This window comes from Carcharhinus amblyrhynchos, unplaced genomic scaffold (assembly GCF_965287045.1).
Source record: "Carcharhinus amblyrhynchos unplaced genomic scaffold, sCarAmb.v2.hapA scaffold_37, whole genome shotgun sequence".
Classification (NCBI taxonomy): domain Eukaryota; kingdom Metazoa; phylum Chordata; class Chondrichthyes; order Carcharhiniformes; family Carcharhinidae; genus Carcharhinus; species Carcharhinus amblyrhynchos.
In genome coordinates, this window is record NW_027649778.1 from 470,112 (window position 1) to 490,417 (window position 20,306).

A 20,306-nucleotide genomic window follows, 5' to 3' on the forward strand; every position below is an offset into this window, starting at 1 on the left:
GAGCAGACGCAGCACGGTTTCCTTAAAGGGAAGTCGTGTCTGACAAATTTACTGGAGTTCTATGAGGATGTGTCTAGGGCGGTGGATAGAGGAGAGCCGGTGGATGTGGTCTTTCTGGATTTTCAGAAGGCATTTGACAAAGTACCTCACAAGAGGTTATTGCAGAAGGTAAGGGGGCATGGAGTTGGGGGTAGGGTGTTAGCGTGGATAGAGGACTGGTTGTCAAATAGAGGCAGAGAGTGGGGGTCAACGGGTGCTATTCGGATTGGCGGATGGTGACTAGTGGAGTGCCTCAGGGGTCGGTGCTGGGGCCTCAGCTATTTACCATTTATATAGATGATCTGGAGGAGGGAACCGAGTGTAGGGTGTCGAAATTTGCTGATGACACCAAAATTGGTGGAAAGGCAAATTGTGCGGAGGGTGGGGAGAGTCTACAGAAGGATCTAGATAGGCTGGGTGAATGGGCCAGGAAATGGCAAATTGAATTTAATGTTGGCAAGTGCAAGGTGGTCCACTTTGGTAGGAATAATGGTAGGAAGGATTATTACTTACGTGGAGAAAAACTGCGGCAGGCGACGGTGCAGACGGACCTCGGGGTCCTTGTGCATGAGTCGCAAAAACCCAGCTTGCAGGTGCAGCAGGTGGTCAGGAAGGCGAATGGGATGCTGGCCTTCATAGCGAAGGGGATTGAATATAAAAGTAGGGAGGTCTTGCTGCGGCTGTATAGGGCATTGGTGAGGCTGCAGCTGGAGTACTGTGTGCAGTTTTGGGCGCTGTACTTACGCAAGGATACTTTGGCCTTGGAGGGAGTGCAGAGGAGGTTTACTAGGCTGATACCGGAGTTAAGGGGGTTGAGCTATGAGGAGAGGCTGAATAAATTAGGCTTGTACTCGTTAGAGTTTAGAAGAATGAGGGGAGATCTCATTGAGACGTATAAGATGATGAATGGGATGGATAGGATAGAGGTGGAGAGACTCTTCCCGCTCAGAAAGGACAGCAGGACTAGGGGGCACAGCCTCAAGATAAAGGGGGGGCGGTTTAGAACGGAGTTGAGGAGGAACTTCTTCACTCAAAGGGTGGTGAATCTCTGGAATTCTCTGCCCGTTGAAGTGGTGGAGGCTGCCTCGCTAAATATTTTTAAGACACGGGTTGATGGGTTTTTGATAAGCGAGGGAATTAAGGGTTATGGGGAGAGGGCGGGAATGTGGAACTGAGCCGCAACAGATCAGCCATGATCTTATTGAATGGCGGGGCAGACTCGAAGGGCTAGTTGGCCTACTCCTGCTCCTATTTCTTATGTTCTTATGAAATCTTTTCTACAGAGCAGGTAGTGGTTTGTGTTAACGTGCCTGGCATTGGGATTTGGTTGACAGGCTGAGGTGAGTTAAACCCATTGCGAGAGAGTACACTGGGAGCTGGGAAGTTACACTGAGAAAATGCAAATTCAATTATGCGTCTCTACCCAAATGAGATCAGTGCCTTCAGGAAGCGAGGTGACCAGCTCACTGTGCATGGATGCTAATTCAATTAGCTGGCAGTCTCCCAGGGCTCTCTCCCCACCAGCAATCCACTTCCAGACAAACACATGTTCATTTCATCCCATTTGCTAAAAATGCCCAGCACTGATATGCCTCAACAATTAGCTCACTGTTCTTAAACCATCGTTTAGCAATGTGTGTGTGTGTGTGTGTGTGTGTGTGTGTGTGTGTGTGTGTGTGTGTGTTGTCTCCATGTATGGCTGTGAGAGAGTTGGGGTGTATAGGGGCTCCAGAATGTGAGTTACTGTCTGCATCGTGTCCCCATGTGTGTACAGAGACTGCTGTACAGTGTGTGAGTTACTGTCTACCCCTGTGTGTACAGGGACTTGTGTACAGTGTGAGAGTTACTGTCTGTCCCGGTGTGTGTACAGGGACTTGTGTACAGTGTGTGAGTTACTGTCTGTCCCGGTGTGTGTGTACAGGGACTTGTGTACAGTGTGAGAGTTACTGTCTGTCCCGGTGTGTGTACAGGGACTTGTGTACAGTGTGTGAGTTACTGTCTGTCCCGGTGTGTGTGTACAGGGACTTGTGTACAGTGTGTGAGTTACTGTCTGTCCCGGTGTGTGTACAGGGACTTGTGTACAGTGTGTGAGTTACTGTCTGTCCCGGTGTGTGTGTACAGGGACTTGTGTACAGTGTGTGAGTTACTAATTTACCTTCTTTCATCATCCCAACTTTCAGACATTTGATGAAGCGACAGGATTGGCAGGATTTCCTTCTGCGTTTTGTTATTTCACACTCGTTTCTGGCAGGGCAGCTGTAGTCAATGTTACCTACAGGAAAAGACATGGTTAGAATGTATAGTACCCTGACACACACCCTGAAACATACCCTGAAACACACTGACAGCCATCCTGAAACACACCCTGACACACGCCCTGGCACACATTCCCTGGCACGCACCCTCATGCACATCCTGACATACACCCTCACACAGACCATCATACGTGCCCTCACATGGACCCTCAAACGGATCCTGACACAGACCCTCACACAGACCCTGACAGAGACAGTGGCACAGAGCCTCACGTAATCCCTCACTCAAACCCTTAAATAGAACCTCACACAAACCTTCATTCTTAACCTCACCCCAACCCCTCACCCCCCCCCCCTTGTACACAAACCCACATATAAACCCTCACAAATACTGAACATTGTCTTTGACTATCATTTTGTTTTGCACAAGTTCCCCTGTCTCTCTAACCTCGAGCTCCCTCGGGCTCAGACTGCTGTGAATTCCACCTTTCATTTGGTTTTTTGGTTTTCTTTTAATTGTTTAGCGGGATGTGGGTGTCTCTGGCTGGGTCAGTGTGAATATAGATCATTACAGCGCAGTACAGGCCCTTCAGAGCTCCATGTTGCGCCGACCTGTCTAAAGCCCAACTAACCTACACTATTCCAATATCATCCATATGTTTATCCAATGACCATTTAAATGCCCTTAATGTTATAAGGGCATTGTGTACAGTGTAGGATTCTGTGTTGCCCATTTCTACTTGTCCCTTGAGAAGGTGGTGATGAGCTGCCTTCTTGAACCCGCTGCAGTCCCTGTTTGTGTAGATACACCCACAGTGCTGTTAGAGAGAGTGTTCCAAGACTTTGACCCAGTGACTGTGAAGGAACAGCCGATATATTTCCAAGTCAGGAAGATGAGTGACTTGGAGGGGAACTTCAGATAGTTGTGTTCCCATGTGTCTGCTGCCCTTGTCCTTCTAGATGGCAGTGGTCATGATTTGGAAGAAGCTGCCTAAGAAGCCTTGGTGAGTTCTTACTGTGCACCTTATGGATGGTAGACACAGCTGCCACAGTGCGTCGCTGATGGAGGAAGTAGATGTCGAAGGTGGGTGAGGTTTGGTTGGTCCCAAGTTTTCTCAGTCCCAATCTTGAATTCCTTTCACCACTCTCTCCTCTAAGAGATTTTTTTAACACCAATCCTCTCCAGCCAAGCTTCTCACTAATCTTTCTTCCTTTGGTTTCGTGTCAGTTTTCCTTGCTCCTTTCGTGAAAGACTGTGACATTTGATTATCTTCTAGAGGCTGTAACCGTGCTTCCGTCTGTCTCAGTTGTTCCACGCAACCTGTCTGTCTCTCACTCTAGGCTAAAGGAAATCACTCCCTGTGCCTATCAGCACGGGAGCATCCTGTACACAAAAGGCAATTGACAAAATATTTCATCTTGGCACTGGAAAAATCTAGTAATTGCTGTGTTTAACTGTCCAATGTTTGTAGTTATTAGAAGTTTCTGAATCAGTTTGCAAGAATCAGGTTACAAGGTTTTATCAAAGACAGTGTTACTTGTTACAGATTCCTGTCTATCCGCAGTCCCACTCATAAATGCTCAAACTCACAACAACTTGCAGCTTCTTCCAAAATCACAGACCTGGAGAAACAAGGGGAACAATAATTTTATTATTGTACAGGATCTCAGCATCGCTGCCCAGACCAGGAATTATTGATCAGCCTGAGTTGGCCTTGAGAAGGTTATAGAGGGATAAGAAGGTGCTATCGAAGGAACCTTGGCAGTGCATCTTGTACATTGTACACATGGCTGTCACTGTTTATCGTGGTGGAGGGATTGAATGTTTGTGGAAGGGGCAGCGATCAAGCGGGGCGGCTTTGTCCTGGATGGTGTGGAGCTTCTTGAGTGTCGTTGGAGCTGCACCCATCCAGGACAGTGGGCAGTATTCCATCACACTCCTGACTTGTGCCTTGTGAATGGTGGACAGGCTTTTGGGACATTAGGTGGTGAGCTACTCACCGAAGGATTCCCAGCCTCTGACCTGCCTAACATAATAAGAAGTCTCACAACACCAGGTTAAAGTCCAACAGGTTTACTTGGTAGCAAACGCCACTGAGGTGAACACCTTACCTGACGGAGGTCAGGTTGGGCACACAATGACCTGAAGTTCCCCTCCAAGTCACTTACCTTCGTTACATATGTGACGAAGGAGCAGCGCGCTGAAAGCTAGTGGCTTTTGCTACCAAATAAACCTGTTGGACTTTAATCTGATGTTGTGAGACTTCTTACTGTGTTTACTGCATCACAACACCGGCATCTCCACATCATGACTGCCCTAATATGGCAGATCAAGTTCAGTTTTTGGTCAGTAGTGACCTGCTGGATGTTAATGGTGGGGAGTTTGGTTATAGTAATGTTGTTGAATGTTAAGGAAAGCACTTGGATTGTATAAATGTAACTTGCCGCTTAGCAACTCAAGCCTGAATGTGGTTCTGGTCTTGCTGCATATGAACATGGACTGCTCCAGTTGTGAATGGTGCTGAACATTGTACAATCATCAGCGAACACCCCATCTTATGGAGGGGCCACTGGGGCAGCAGCTGGAGATGGCCGGGGCGAGGACTCCACCCCGAGGAACTGCTTTAACAATATTCTGTGACTGAGTCAATGATCTCCAGCAATCACAACAGCCTTCCTTCATGCTGTAACTCCAACCACTGGAGGGCACCCCCCCCAACACACACACAGACACACACACACACACACACACACACAAACCCAGCCCCACTCACACACACAGAACTCCCCCAACACACATAGCGCCCCCCCCACACGCACATACACACACACACAGCCCCACATGTTCACATACATACACACAGCCCCACAAACACACACACACACCTCCCAGATCCCAATTCCCATCTATTCCAGTTTCACTGATATTCCTTGATGACTGACTTGGTCAAACGCTGCCCTGATGTCAGTGGCAGTCACTCTCACCTCATCTTTGTCATTCAATTATTTTGTTGGCCTGATCCTATAACCGAACAATCTTCCCGTGACATAGTTCACAAAACCCAACTTATTGGTCCAGGCATTAAATCTAAAGCCTAACATTAGCTCCATCCCGAGTCAAAGCCCCAAAACTCAGGCTCTGGACCAAGCCCCAGCCCCAGGTCCCAGGGCTCATCACAATCTTTACCAGGCCAAGACCCAGGTCCAGGCCCAGGCCCAGGGTCAGGGTCAGACCCAAGGCCCAGGCCCAAACTCAAGGCCCGAGCCCAGGCCTCGGCATATATAGAGGCTCAGGCCCCGGCTGTGTGTTTGGTTATTATTTAGAAGGAAAGTACCTGTCTAATCAGTTTTAAGCCGTTAGGTATCCCCTGAATCTGATGGTCTTCTCTGGCATTCCCTGGTACTGGGCCATTGAATTAATTCCAAAACCCCTCCAGTGTGTGAGTTGAGCACATGTCTTTGGGCTATTTAGTGAAAGCCAAACTGGACCCTATTCACATCAGCACACAAGTCTGTAAATAACTGGCTGGAAATCAGCTGTAAGCACCTTGATCTTGATATCCCCTCCCCCACCCAAACCATCACACCGACTATTGAGACCAAAGATAATGATCTACATTCAGCACAGATCTGCTTTCAGGAAGTATTTGTGAGGATTGTAGAATCCCAATTAACTGAGGGCTTTGAAAGAAAGAGAGATAACTCTTGGGGAGCAAGAGTGAGAAAGAAATTAGCTGACATTTCAGATTTGAAAGCTGGAACTTTCTGGCTAATGGAATGTTAGGAAGTCTCACAACAGCAGGTTCAAGTCCAACAGGTTTATTTGGTAGTAAACGCCACTAGCTTTTGGAGCATTTACAGAATACTAATTAGAATGCAAGTCTTTATACCTAATCAAATTAGGTGTAAAGGTGTGTCTTTATATGCCCTGTTTGTGATCAGAACTCCCTACACACCTGACAAAGGAACAGCGCTCTGAAAGCTAGTGGCGTTTACTATCTAATAAACCTATTGGACTTTAACCTGGTGTTGTAAGACTTCTTACTGTGTTTACCCCAGTCCAATGCCGGCATCTCCACATCATGGAATGGTGCCAGCTCCTGTTGGTCTTCATAGTGAGAGGATTTGAGTATAAGGATGTTTTGCTGCGATTGTGTAGGGCGTTGGTGAGGCCACACCTGGAGTATCGTGTTCAGTTTTGGTGTCCTTATCTGAAGGAGGATGCTATTATTGAGGGAGCACAGCGAGGGTTTACCAGGCTGAATCCTGGGATGGCAGGTCTGTCATACGAGGAGACCCTAAGTCGGTTAGGGTTATATTCACTGGAGTTTAGAAGAGTGAGAGGGGATCTCATAGAAGGTTATAAAATTCTAACAGGGTTGGACCGGATCGATTTAGAAAGAATGTTCCCGATGGTGGGGGAGTCCAGAACTAGGGGGTCATAGTTTGAGGATAAGGGATAAACCTTTTAGAACTGAGGTGAGGAGAAATTTCTTCACCCAGAGGGTGGGGAATGTGTGGAATTCACTCCCACAGAAAGTAGTTGAGGCCAAAATGATGTCTGATTTCAGGAAGAAATTAGATATCGCTCCTGGGGCTAAAGGGATCGAGGGATATGTTGGGGGGGGGTGGAATTTGGATATTTGAATTTGATGATCAGCCATGGTCAAAATGAATGGCCAGTGGTCTACTCCTGCTTCTAGTTTCCATGTTGTTGAATAGCTTCCTGCTTTTTCGGGGTTCACTGCTGGTCTCTATACGGTGGTTATGAAATGATTCAATGCTCTGTCACAACGTGGGCAACACAGACCGTGCTTCTGATAGAAGCTGCAGAGCTTGGATTAAAGCAGCTCGGGAAGATATGTGATTGCATTTAGCAATTAGTCCCCTCTCACTCCCCAGGGACTGCCCGTTAATGAAATGTCGCGGCAGTCAAACTCTGTAAACACTAATGAATATTGACTATATCTTCCGCCTGATATCTCTTTCTTACAGAGTCAAGCAAAGAGATTAGCAAAGTCATTAAATAAAAAGTAATTAATTAAAATCCGTGCTATCCTTTTCATATGCATCTTCTTGTCAAATTTGCAAATTCCACCATGAACAACCTGAGTAATACAGAGCATATAAATTGTGTGATTTAAAATATTACTGAACAAAAATCCAGAGTTCAATTATTAATTAAAACCTTATTGTCACATTAATGTCATATGAATGATATGTATTAATATGATCGATATGATATACAATGTGATGCAGACTGTTTCAGAGGAAACATTGAAATTTCTCCTACCCTGGGATTGAGAATGGAAGGAGTTCTGAATGAAGAAACGGATGGCTTTGTGTTCAGCAAACTGAGAGCTGTTAGTGCTTAGAATTAAAGACTTCCCTATTTCATATTACCTGAGTCCTCATCAAACACTCCCAGGACAGGTACAGCACAGGGTTAGATACAGAGTAAAGCTCCCTCTACACTGTCCTCATCAAACACTCCTAGGACAGGTACAGCACGGGGTTAGATACAGAGTAAAGCTCCCTCTACACTGTCCCCATCAAACACTCCCAGGACAGGTACAGCATGGGGTTAGATACAGAGTAAAGCTCCCTCTACACTGTCCCCCCATCAAACACTCCCAGGACAGGTACAGCACGGGGTTAGATACAGAGTAAAGCTCCCTCTACACTGTCCCCCATCAAACACTTCCAGGACAGGTACAGCACGGGGTTAGATACAGAGTAAAGCTCCCTCTACAAAGCTGTAGGGAGACAGAAGAGAAGTTTGAGGACAGCACAGAAGTTAAAGAGAGCACATTAATTAATAAAGGCAGTGTCAGTAATCCTAGTACCAGACAGATCAGACAGAAGCAAGACAGAGAGCAAGGGAAATCCAGATTAAACTACATTTATTTCAATGTAGGCAAGAGGCCTGACGGGCAAGGCAGATAAACTCAGGACATGGATGGGTAAAGGGACTGGGACATTATAGCAGTTACTGAAACATGGTTAAGGGAGGGACAGGATTGGCAGTTTAATGTTCCAGGTTACAGATGCTACAGGAAAGATAGAACAGGAGGGAAGAGAGGAGGGGGAGTTGCACTTTTTATTAGGGAAGCCATCATGGCTGTACTGAGAGGGGATATATCTGAGGGTTCAGCCATTGAGTCTATATGGGTAGAACTGAGAAATAAGAAGGGGGAAATCACTTTGATAGGATTGTATTATAGGCCCCCAAATAGTCAGTGGGAAATTGAGGAGCAAATATGTAAGGAGATGACAGATAGCTCCAAGAAAAAGAGGGTGGTAATAGTCAGAGGTTTTAATTTTCCCAACATTGACTGGGACAGCAATAGTATTAGAGGGTTGGATGGAGAGAAATTTGTTGAGCGTATTCAGGAGGAATTTCTCATTCAATATGTGGATGGTCCGACTAGAGAGGGGGCAAAACTCGACCTCCTCTTGGGAAATAAGGAAGGGTGGGTGACAGAAGCATTAGTGAGGTTTCACTTTGGGACCAGTGACCATAATTCTATTAGTTTTAAGATAGCTATGGAGAATGATAGGTCTGGCCCGAAAGTTAAAATTCCAAATTGGGGCAAGGCCAATTTTGATGGTATCGGGCAGGAGCTTTCAAAAGTTAACTGGGGGAGTCCGTGGAAAGGTAAAGGGATGTCTGGTAAGTGGCAGGCTTTCAAAAGTGTGTTAACCAGGGTTCAGGATAAACACGTTCCTCTTAGAGTGAAGGGCAAGGCTGGTAGAAGCTGGGAACCCTGGATAACTCGGGATATTGAGGCCCTGGTCAAGAAGAAGAAAGAGGCACATGACGTGCATAGGCAGCTGGGATCAAATGAATCTCTTGAAGAGTATAGCGGGTGTAGGAGTAGAGTTAAGAGAGAAATCAGGAGGGCAAAAAGGGCACACAAAATTGTTTTGGTAGATAAGGCAAAGGAGAATCCGAAGAGCTTCTACAAGTACATAAAGGACAAAAGAGTAACTAGGGAGAGAGTAGGGCCTCTTAAGGATCAACAAGCTCATCAATGTGCGGATCCACAAGAAATGGGTGAGATCCTAAATGAATATTTCTCATCAGTATTTACTGTTGAGAAAAACATGGATGTTAGGGAATTTGGGGGAATAAATAGTGATGTCTTGAGGAGTGAACATATTACAGAGAAGGAAGTACTGGAAGTCTTAAAGAGCATCAAGGTAGATAAATCCCTGGGCCCTGATGAGGTATATCCCAGGATGTTGTGGGAGGCTAGGGAGGAAATTGTGGGTCCCCTAGCCAAGATATTTGAATCATCGATAGTCATGGATGAGGTGCCTGAAGATTGGAGAGTGGCAAATGTTGTTTAAGATGGCCTTTGCTTAAGATGGGCTTTGCTTAAGATGGGCTGCAGGGAAAAGCCTGGGAACTACAGGCCAGTGAGCCTCATATCTGTGGTGGGTAAATTGTTGGAAGGTATTTTGAGAGACAGGATCTACAGGCATTTAGAGATGCAAGGACTGATTAGGGACAGTCAGCATGGCTTTGAGAGTGGAAAATCATGTCTCATAAATTTGATTGAGTTTTTTGAGGGGGTAACCAAGAAGGTAGGTAAGGGCAGTGCAGTTGATGTTGTCTACATGGACTTTAGCAAGGCCTTTGACAAGGTACCACAGGGTAGGTTGTTGCATAAAGTTAATTCTCACGGGATCCAGGGGAGGTATCTAAATGGATACAAAATTGGCTCCTTGACAGAAGCCAGAGGGTGTTTGTAGAGGGTTGTTTTTTAAACTGGAGGCCTGTGACCAGCAGTGTGCCTCAGGGATCAGTACTGGGCCCACCATTATTTGTCATTTATATTAATGATTTGGATGACAATATAGCGGCACGGTTAATAAGTTTGCAGATGACACTAAGATTGGTGGCATAGTGGACAGTGAAGAAAGTTATCTCCAATTGCAACGGGATCTTGATCAATTGAGCCAGTGGGCTGATGAATGGCAGATGGAGTTTAATTTAGATAAATGTGAGGTGATGCATTTTGGTAGATTGAACCAGGGCAGGACTTAGTTAATGGTAGGGCATTGGGGAGAGTTACAGAACAAAGAGATTTAGGGATACATGTTCATTGCTCCTTGAAAGTGCAGTCATAGGTGGACAGAGTGGTGAAGAAGGCATTCGGCATGCTTGGTTTCATCGGTCAGAACATTGAATACAGGAGTTGGGATGTCCTGTTGAAGTTGTACAAGACATTGGTAAGGCCACAGTTGGAATACTGTGTGCAATTCTGATCACCTTATTATAGAAAAGATATTATTAAACTAGAAAGAGTGCAGAAAAGATTTACTAGGATGCTACGGGGTCTTGATGGATTGAGTTATAAGGGGAGGCTGAATAGCTTGGGACTTTTTCTCTGCAGCATAGGAAACTAAGGAGTGATCTTATAGAGGTCTATAAAATAATAAGGGGCATAGGCAAGGTAGATAGTCAATATCTTCTCCCAAAGGTAGGGGAGTCTAAAACTAGAGGGCATAGGTTTAAGGTGAGAGGGGAGAGATACAAAAATGTCCAGAGGGGAAATTTTTTCACACAGAGGGTGGGGAGTGTCTGGAACGAGCTGCCAGAGGCAGTAGTAGAGGCGGGTACAATTTTATCTTTTCAAAAGCACTTAGATAGTTACATGGACACGGTGGGTATAGAGGATATGGGCCAAATGCGAGCAATTGGGATTAGCTTAGGGGTTTTAAACAAAAAGGCGGCCTGGACAAGTGGGCCAAAGGGCCTGTTTCCATGCAGTGAACTTCTATGACTCTACACTGTCCCCCATCAAACACTCCCAGGACAGGTACAGCACGGGGTTAGATACAGAGTAAAGCTCCCTCTACACTGTCCCCCATCAAACACTCCCAGGACAGGTACAGCACGGGGTTAGATACAGAGTAAAGCTCCCTCTACACTGTCCTCATCAAACACTCCCAGGACAGGTACAGCACGGGGTTAGATACAGAGTAAAGCTCCCTCTACACTGTCCCCCATCAAACACTCCCAGGACAGGTACAGCACGGGGTTAGATACAGAGTAAAGCTCCCTCTACACTGTCCTCATCAAACACTCCCAGGACAGGTACAGCACGGGGTTAGATACAGAGTAAAGCTCCCTCTACACTGTCCCCCATCAAACACTCCCAGGACAGGTACAGCACGGGGTTGGATACAGAGTAAAGCTCCCTCTACACTGTCCCCCCATCAAACACTCCCAGGACAGGTACAGCACGGGGTTAGATACAGAGTAAAGCTCCCTCTACACTGTCCCCCCATCAAACACTCCCAGGACAGGTACAGCACGGGGTTAGATACAGAGTAAAGCTCCCTCTACACTGTCCCCCCATCAAACACTCCCAGGACAGGTACAGCACGGGGTTAGATACAGAGTAAAGCTCCCTCTACACTGTCCCCCCATCAAACACTCCCAGGACAGGTACAGCATGGGGTTAGACATGGAATAAAGCTCCCTCTACACTGTCCCCATCAAACACTGTAAGAAGTCTGACAATACCAGATTTAAGTCCAATCAATTTATTTGATAGTAAACTCACAAGCTTTTGGGGTTTGCCCTTCGTCAGGTGAGTTGAGAGTTCTGAGTTTACTAACAAATAAATCGGTTGGACTTAAATCTGGTGTTGTCAGACTTCTTACTGTGTTTACCCCAGTCCAACGCTGGCATCTCCACATCATGCCCATCAAACACTCCCAGGACAGGTACAACACAGGGTTAGATACAGAGTAAAGCTCAATTTCTTCACGCTAACCTTGTACCTCAACTAATATTGGCAATGTTGTTTGGGGATATTTCTCCAGTTTTTACAGCTGATTTAAACAGGTTACATGTGATTAATGGTACTTTGTCTTTTCCTGGTTATCCCCACTCTCCTTCTGTCAGAAAACCTCGGAGACAGAGCATGTCTGTCAGAAGGTCTGGGTGGCGGGGGGTTAAACTCCATATTATTTTCAGTCAGTTTGTGATGTGAATTGTGTCACTGCTTCACAAGATCCTGCCATCAGTTTACACCATTATCTGAAAGTCCAGCCACTGAGAGACGCTGAGTTCCAGTCAGTTCCTGGGGCTTTCCTATGGGAACGTTACAAATTCCTTCCTTCCAATCCCTGTCCACAAAACTTCAACTTACCACCTGTCCTTCTCTGATGATTGATATCGATGTGAAGCATTACGTGAGCCAACAATCTGAGGTTTCTTCAACAACACCTTCCAAACCAGAGACCATCTCCAAGGACAAAGGCAGCAGGTAGCTGGGAACACCATCACCTACGAGTTCCCCTCCAAGCCACTCGCCATCCTGATTTGGGAATACATCAGCCGTTCCTTCACTGTGGCTGGGTAAAAATCCTGAATTCCCTCCCTAACAGCACGGTGGGTGTACCTACACCTCCGGGACTGCAGCGATTCAAGAAGGCAGCTCACCACCACCTTCTCAAGGTCAATTAGGAAGACAAAAAAAAATGCTGGCCTAGCCAGCGATGCCCACATCCCATGACTGAATTAAATACTTAGGCTGACCATGTTGAATATTCAAGTGTGTTGCTGCTATTTGGTATTTACATTAGCTGGGAGGGACTGTGCCGCCACTCATTCCAGATGACAGGGAATCTTTAATGGTGACTCTTAGATTGGCGATCAATGGGAACTCAAGAAGCAGAGATTTGAAGCTCTCTTCACAGGCATGCCCTTCCCATACCAATCAATATCAAACAGGACATTTACACAATGCTTCTGAATAGATTATTGATTATCTTTACAGCTTTTCAGACAAATTCTATCAGCTGGCTTTTATCCCCTTTGAACAGTGATGTATTGATCAATAACAAGGTTTAAACCTCACACTTTGTGTCAGGCGGAGATTGAGGTGAGTTGAGACACAACTCTTCCATGCTGGGCAGCACTGAATACCATTAGAGAGAGGCGAGATACTTTCTTTGTAGGTCTAATGCTGGGGAGACTGATGTACTGCTCCTGCCTCCCCATTCAATACACTGACCTGTTGTTCAGATTGTTAGCCCGCCTGCTATTGATCCATGTGGACTGTTGGTGAAATATTTGAAGGTTAATAGATTGAGAATTTGTTAACAGACGGAAAAGGGAGAATCTGAATAAATGAGTCATTTTGAGCCATGGATCAGTACTGGGGCATCAACTTGACAATTTTTATCAATATGGGTGGCACGGTGGCACAATGGTCAGCATCCTGCCTCACAGCACCAGGGACCCAGGCTCAATTCATGGCTCGGGTCACTGTCTGTGTGAAGTCTGCATGTTCTCCCCATGTCTGCATGGGTTTCCTCCAGGTGCTCCAGTTTCCTTCCACACTCCAAAGATGTGCAGGTTAGATTGATTGGCTATGCTAAATTGACCCTTAGTGTCCCAGGATGCATAGGTTAGAGTGATTTGCAGGGTAAATAGGTGGGGTTACAGGGAAAGGGCCTGGGTGGGATTGTTGTTGATGCAGACTCAATGGGCCGAATGGCCTCCTTGTGTACTGTAGGGATTCTATGATTTGGTGAAGGAACAGAATGTGATGGATCCAAACCCTGTGGTGATATAAAGCTAGGTGAGAAAGTAAGCTGTGAGCAGAACACAAAGAAAATGTAAAAAGTACTTGGGTTTATATAGTAGCTTTTTTGTAGATGAGCAGGTGAGGCCCCAGTCCTGGTCAAAGTGCTTTGCAGCCAATGAAATTCCTGTCACATGTGGGAAATACAGCAGCCTATTTGTGCACAGCAAGCTCCCAGAAACAGCAATGTGATAACCACCCAAACATATGCATTTGTGTTGTGGACTGGGGCATAAATATTTGTCCAGGAGAACTCTCGGCTCATTGTTCAGATAGTTTCACACAATCCTTTACATCCACATAAGGGGAAAGAAAGGTACTCGATTCAGCAAGTCTGCAAAGGGATATGGACCAGTTAAATGAATATGCAAGAAGATGGCAAGTGCTGTATAATGTAGGGAAATTATTCACTTTGATAAAACACAAGAACACGAACAATAGGAGAGGAGGCGGCCATTCGGCCTTCAAGCCTGCCCTGCCATTCAATAAGATCCTGGCTGATTTATGCCAGCCTCAATTTATTTTCTGCGCCATTTCCCCATAACCCTCTATTCTTCAATCTATTAAATATTTATCCACCTCTACTTTGTAAGTTCCTAATGATCCAGCCTCCATCACCCTTTGAGATGGGAAAGCAGAATACTTTTCAAAAGTTGGGAGATTAGGAATATTGCTCTGCAGAGGAATATGGGTGTCCTTGGTCATGAATCATAGGAGGTTAACATGTCAACACAGCAAGCAATTAGGAGAGCAAATGGTCCATTAGCCTTTGATGCAATGCGATTGGAAAATAGAACTAACAAAGTCTTGCAACGATTATATAGGGACCTGGTAAACCCACACCTGGAAGTCACTGCAGTTTTGGTCTCCTTCGCTAATGGAGGATGTGTTTGCCTTGGATAGGATGCAGAGAAGGTTCACTTGATTGGTTTCTGAGATGAGAGGATTATCCAATGAGATTGAATATTATGAGTTTAAATTCTGTGGAGTTTCGAAGAATGGGAGGGAAACTCAGTGAAACTGGTGAGATTCTTTGGCAGGTGGACAGGGGCAAAGGTGGGAAGGTCTGCCCCCTTGACTGGAGAGTCAGGGTCAGAGGTCCAGAATCAGAAGATTGAAACTTAGGACTGAGATGTGGAGGAATTCCTTCAGCAGGAGGTTGTGAAGCTTTAGAATTCACTTGATGTTTTGTGGTGGATAATATTCAAGACTGGGATTGATGGGTTTTTGAATATTAAGGACATGACATTAGTGCAGATAGAAGATCAGCTGCGATTGTATGAATGGTAGAGCAGATTTAAGGGTTGATATAGTCTGCCATTGCCCCCTTTTCTTATATTCTTGTGTTAAAGGTTTTGCAAGTCATTTAGAGATGGTTTTGGAACAATATTATTTTAAATGAATTTATTCTCAGTAGTTTAAGGGATAATTCCTGAGAAAAATAAACATCCCACAGAGGTAGATGTTCCTGATAGCAATGTGATGGGTTTAAAATAAGAAGGCTCACAACACTAGGTTAAAGTCCAACAAACCTGTTGGACTTTAATCTGGTGTTGTAAAACTTCTTACTGTGCCCACCCCAGTCCAACGCCGGCAACTCCACACCATGGGTTTAAAGGCCAGAGAATAACCAGGAAGCCAAGAGAGTTGTAAAGCAACCCTCCGTTCTCCCCAACACCCCCCCCAATCTCTGCCACCACTCCCCAGCCTTCCCACCACCTACCGCCACTCCCCACTCCCCCCCTCCCTTCCTACCCCCTGCCACCACTCCCCACTCTGTCCCAGACAACTGTCCAATGCGATTCCTATCCTGGATTCTGCTGCTAGGGGAATTGACTCAATCAAGGGCCGTTCTTCAATAGTGTAAATTGTCGACAGTGTCACCAGTTAGCCTCATGGTGACTTCCTGGAAGGATGTCAGGCAGCCATTGAAGGCTGAGTGTGGCAGCAATATCAGGGCTGGACAAGGCTCAAAAATGTCCAATCGTTACCATGGATATTCATGTGGAGGGATCCACCTGCTGACATGAGGCCACTTACACCTCGGCTTCCTGTGTTTGGAGACTGAGTTTGGAGTTATTCATCAGTGCCCTTTTTCAAACACTTCATTTCTTCAGAAACATTTTCCTGGTGCACAGGGTGGCAAATATACCCAGTCCCCCTTCAGGCCTCCCCCAAAACACTCCCAATCCCTTCCAAACATTCCCCCCCCCCACCCCGCCAAACCCCCAACCTCCTCTTCCCATTCTGCTACTCTTAATGAGATGGTGTACGCAGAACTGGCCTAATGGAAGCAGGACTGGCTCAAGAAATGCCCACAATGTCCAAATGCTTTCTGAGGGCATACAATACCACCCTGAGAGTCAGTCCATCAAACACTCCCAGGAAGATGCAGCATAGGGTTACAGACAGAGTAAATTTCTCTCTGCACTGTCCCCATCACACACTCCCAGGACAAGTTCAACACGGGGTTAGATACAGAGTAAAGCTCCCTCTACACTGTCCCCCATCAAACACTTCCAGGACAGTTACAGAATGGGATTAGATACAGAGTGAAGCTCCCTCTACACTGTCCCCCATCAAACACTCCCAGGACAGGTACAGCACAGGGGTTAGATATAGAGTAAAGCTCCCTCTACACTGTCCCCCCATCAAACACTCCCAGGACAGGTACAGCACGAGGTTACATACAGAGTAAAGCTTCCTCTACATTCTCCCCATCAAACACTCCCAGGACAGGTACAGCACAGGGTTGGATACAGAGTAAAGCTCCCTCTACACTGTCCCCCATCAAACACTCCCAGGACAGGTACAGCACGGGGTTAGATACAGAGTAAAGTTCCCTGTAAACTGTCAACATCAAACATTCCCAGGACACGTTCAACACAGGCTTACATGCTGAATAAATCTCTCTCTAATCTGTCCACATCACACACACCCAGGACTGGTACAGCACAGTATTAAATATAGAATAAAGCTCCCTCTACACTACCCCGCCATCAAACACTCCCAGGACAGGTACAGCACAGGGTTAGATACAGAGTAAAACTCCCTCTACACTGTCTCCATCAAACAGTCCCAAGACAGGTGCAACACAGGGTTAGTTACAGAATAAAGTTCCCTTTAAACTGTCCCCATCAAACATTCCCAGGACAGGTTCAACCAGGCTTACATACTGAGTAAATCTCTCTCTACTCTGTCCACATCAAACACTCCCAGGACAGGTACAGCACGGGGTTAGATACAGAGTAAAGCTCCCTCTACACTGTCCCCCATCAAACACTCCCAGGACAGGTACAGCACGGGGTTAGATACAGAGTAAAGCTCCCTCTACACTGTCCCCCATCAAACACTCCCAGGACTGGTACAGCACGGGGTTAGATACAGAGTAAAGCTCCCTCTACACTGTCCCCCATCAAACACTCCCAGGACAGGTACAGCACGGGGTTAGATACAGAGTAAAGCTCCCTCTACACTGTCCCCCATCAAACACTCCCAGGACTGGTACAGCACAGGGTTAGATACAAAGTAAGCTCGTTATTCACTATATATTGTTACTGGAGAAAACTTTTTCAAACCTGGGTAGTTTAGACTGAGAATTCTGAATCTCACCATTGCTAACTGGGAGTGTTTGTTATTTTCTATTTTAGCCCCAAATGGAATTGATTCCAATGCCCACCACCAATATTGTTCATGCAAACAAAACCAACGGTGGAATGAAGCCAGGGAAAGATTGCTGGACCTTGAATGGTGCGTTTGAAGAAAGCTTTACAGGCCTCACAGGAAGCCACTCCATAATGGTATCCAGAGGCAATGTCACCACACACGAGGCACAGGCGCTTGGGAATGGAACTGAGACCATAATCACACTTCATCGAATCATCTCCAATCTGCCCACTCGCACAGTCCTCATATCTCTTGTGGCAGCAACTGAAACTATTAGTGAGCTCAGGGGAGGTGAGTCCCTGGGGAACTCCGCTGAGTGTGAAACTGTACATGGTGCTTCCATCCGATGAGCCTCCTACACTACAGTGACTGGCTTCTGCCACTGGGCTCCAGGGTTCCATTTTTACATAGGATTCCGAACGGTGATCCTCAACGGATTTCCGACAAACAAACCTGAAAACAGGACAAATATATTTTAAACCATCTGGATGAAAAGGTAGAGATTCATTCTGTATTTAACCCCGTGCTGTACCTGTCCTGGGAGTGTTTGATGGGGGGACAGTGTAGTTGGAGCTTTACTCTGTATCTAACCCCGTGCTGTACCTGTCCTGGGAGTGTTTGATGGGGACAGTGTAGAGGGAGCTTTACTCTGTATCTAACCCCGTGCTGTACCTGTCCTGGGAGTGTTTGATGGGGGGACAGTGTAGAGGGAGCTTTACTCTGTATCTGTCCCTGTGCTGTACCTGTCCTGGGAGTGTTTGATGGGGGGACAGTGTAGTTGGAGCTTTACTCTGTATCTAACCCCGTGCTGTACCTGTCCTGGGAGTGTTTGATGGGGACAGTGTAGAGGGAGCTTTACTCTGTATCTAACCCACGTTTCCGGGAAAGAGAATAGCGGAATGAGATGTTGAGGGCAGGAATGAGAGAGAGAATGCTGGTGAGAGAGAGGGAAAGACGGAGTAAACTCTGGAAACAGCAATGCAGTGAAGAGGCGATGGTTCCAGAATCGCTGCCCTAAATTTCAGATCAATGTGTCATTGTTGAGTAGGGTTATTAATTAGAAAGAGGAGTTTGGGAATGAAAGGAACGGTTTTCTGCTCTGTCCCTCTCGGCTGCAATCATTTACACATGGTTCAGTTCACTGGAACAGCCAGAGATGGTGAATCGAGCGGCCCAGTAATCCGCTGATGTGTTGAACCTCGGTGACAGAGGCACAGCTTTCTATCGGAAACTTTCTGCTCCTTTCATTGTAGCTTTCAGAAGTGAAGAATGGAACACAATTAAACACTTCCCATCCTAGTTTATAGTTAATATCGATTTGCACAGCCTTCCTTATACAGTGAGAATTGCACCTTCTCCACTTTAGAGACTAAATTCCCCTTTGATTTGCTGGCGGGGTGAGGGTCCCTTCACCTATCTGACAGAGAATGAGGTGGACTCGCTGCAAATACACATTCCTTCCCAAGATCAGTGCCACCTTGTCCAGTCTGTACTGGGGACAGCACTGAGAGATATATGACCTGGTCTCTGAGATGGGAACGGGATGAATCTGTCAATTGTCTATCAGAAACAATTAAATTGATGATAAAGTTATTTATAATGCATCAAATCTAAAACAATTTAAACTGGAGCAATGGTTTGGGGAAAAATGAGATTTACATTTCGACACCAGATCAGACCGTCAGCAAAAACCATTTATTCCAGCTGTAACTAACAGCCTGACAACACAACTGAGCCAGAACTCCTGGATTATTGTGTAACATTATCAAATCAATTATATTGCTTCATTTCTCAACACGAAATGATGGGGATCAGAGGCAAGGATAAGTCCTCGTTCTGGAATTCTGTTTCTCCAGCTCCAGGGATCCCAGGATAAAGAATTGCAGCCTTGAGTGTCAGGTTCCAGTCGGACACTACCGGGACTAAACACACCCAGGCTCCCAGATACCAGCCCAAATCACTGAGAAACTTTACACTGATCAGAGTACTCTTCATCAGCCCAAAATGTATTTACTATTATATTTACTCCGATAACACCAATACTCTGAAAGGAATCATTTAAATCTGTTCATTTTCAGAATGAAATCTAAATGGAAGGAAGTTCCACTGACAGATAACAAGGTGCATGTCTGAATTTAACAATCACTCACATGTTGTTGGATGTGGGATGTTTTCTATCCGCTTCCTTTCCTTTCTGTCCACTCTCACTCAGACACCCCGAGCAGAGATGTGAGCTGCGGCCAACTGGGATTAAACTCCAGCACTCACAATCCGGCCCTCTCTGAAGACCAAAGCGAGGGAGGGACTTAGCCCAGAAAATTAACCCATTCACTGCCACGCAGGAACTGGTCTGGGACAGGGTTCTCCTACTGCTCGGCCACATGAAGAATAACCAACAACGATTAGACATTAATATCTGAATCATTAAGTCAGTTAGTTTATTACATAAATATCTGACCAAACAGGAGGCAATGCAAACACAAAGATAAAAAAACCCCCAGAACACAGTGATACCTAGGACCATAAGACATAGGAGCAGAATGAGGCCACTCAGCCCATCGAGTCTGCCCTGCCATTCAATCATGGCTGATATTTTTCTCATCCCCATTCTCCTGCCTTTCCCCCTGATCCCCTTATTAATCAAGAACCTATCTATCCCTGTCTTAAAGACACTCAGTGACCCGGCCTCCACAGCCTTCTGCGGCAAAGATTTCCACAGATTCCCCACTCTCTGGCT

The 20,306-nt window shown here is 46.0% G+C and overlaps 1 protein-coding gene across 3 annotated transcripts in view; it reads right to left on the reverse strand.

Annotated features, from left to right (window-relative positions):
• LOC145362275 (estrogen-related receptor gamma-like) overlaps positions 1 to 19,803 on the reverse strand; it is a 54,237-nt gene extending 34,434 nt beyond the window's left edge. Inside the window, exons 1-3 of one of the 3 annotated variants that reach the window (XM_080218362.1) lie at positions 19,720 to 19,803; positions 17,646 to 18,022; positions 2,195 to 2,311 (exon numbers count right to left, since the gene is read on the reverse strand). In XM_080218362.1, coding sequence (XP_080074488.1) covers positions 2,195 to 2,311; positions 17,646 to 18,022; positions 19,720 to 19,721 — 496 coding nt within the window. In that variant the 5' untranslated portion in view covers positions 19,722 to 19,803. Of the gene's footprint in view, positions 1 to 2,194; positions 2,312 to 17,582; positions 18,023 to 19,719 lie in introns of all 3 variants that reach the window. The other 2 variants (XM_080218361.1, XM_080218363.1) reach the window with 2 other exon arrangements.
• Positions 19,804 to 20,306: the final 503 nt, after the last annotated feature.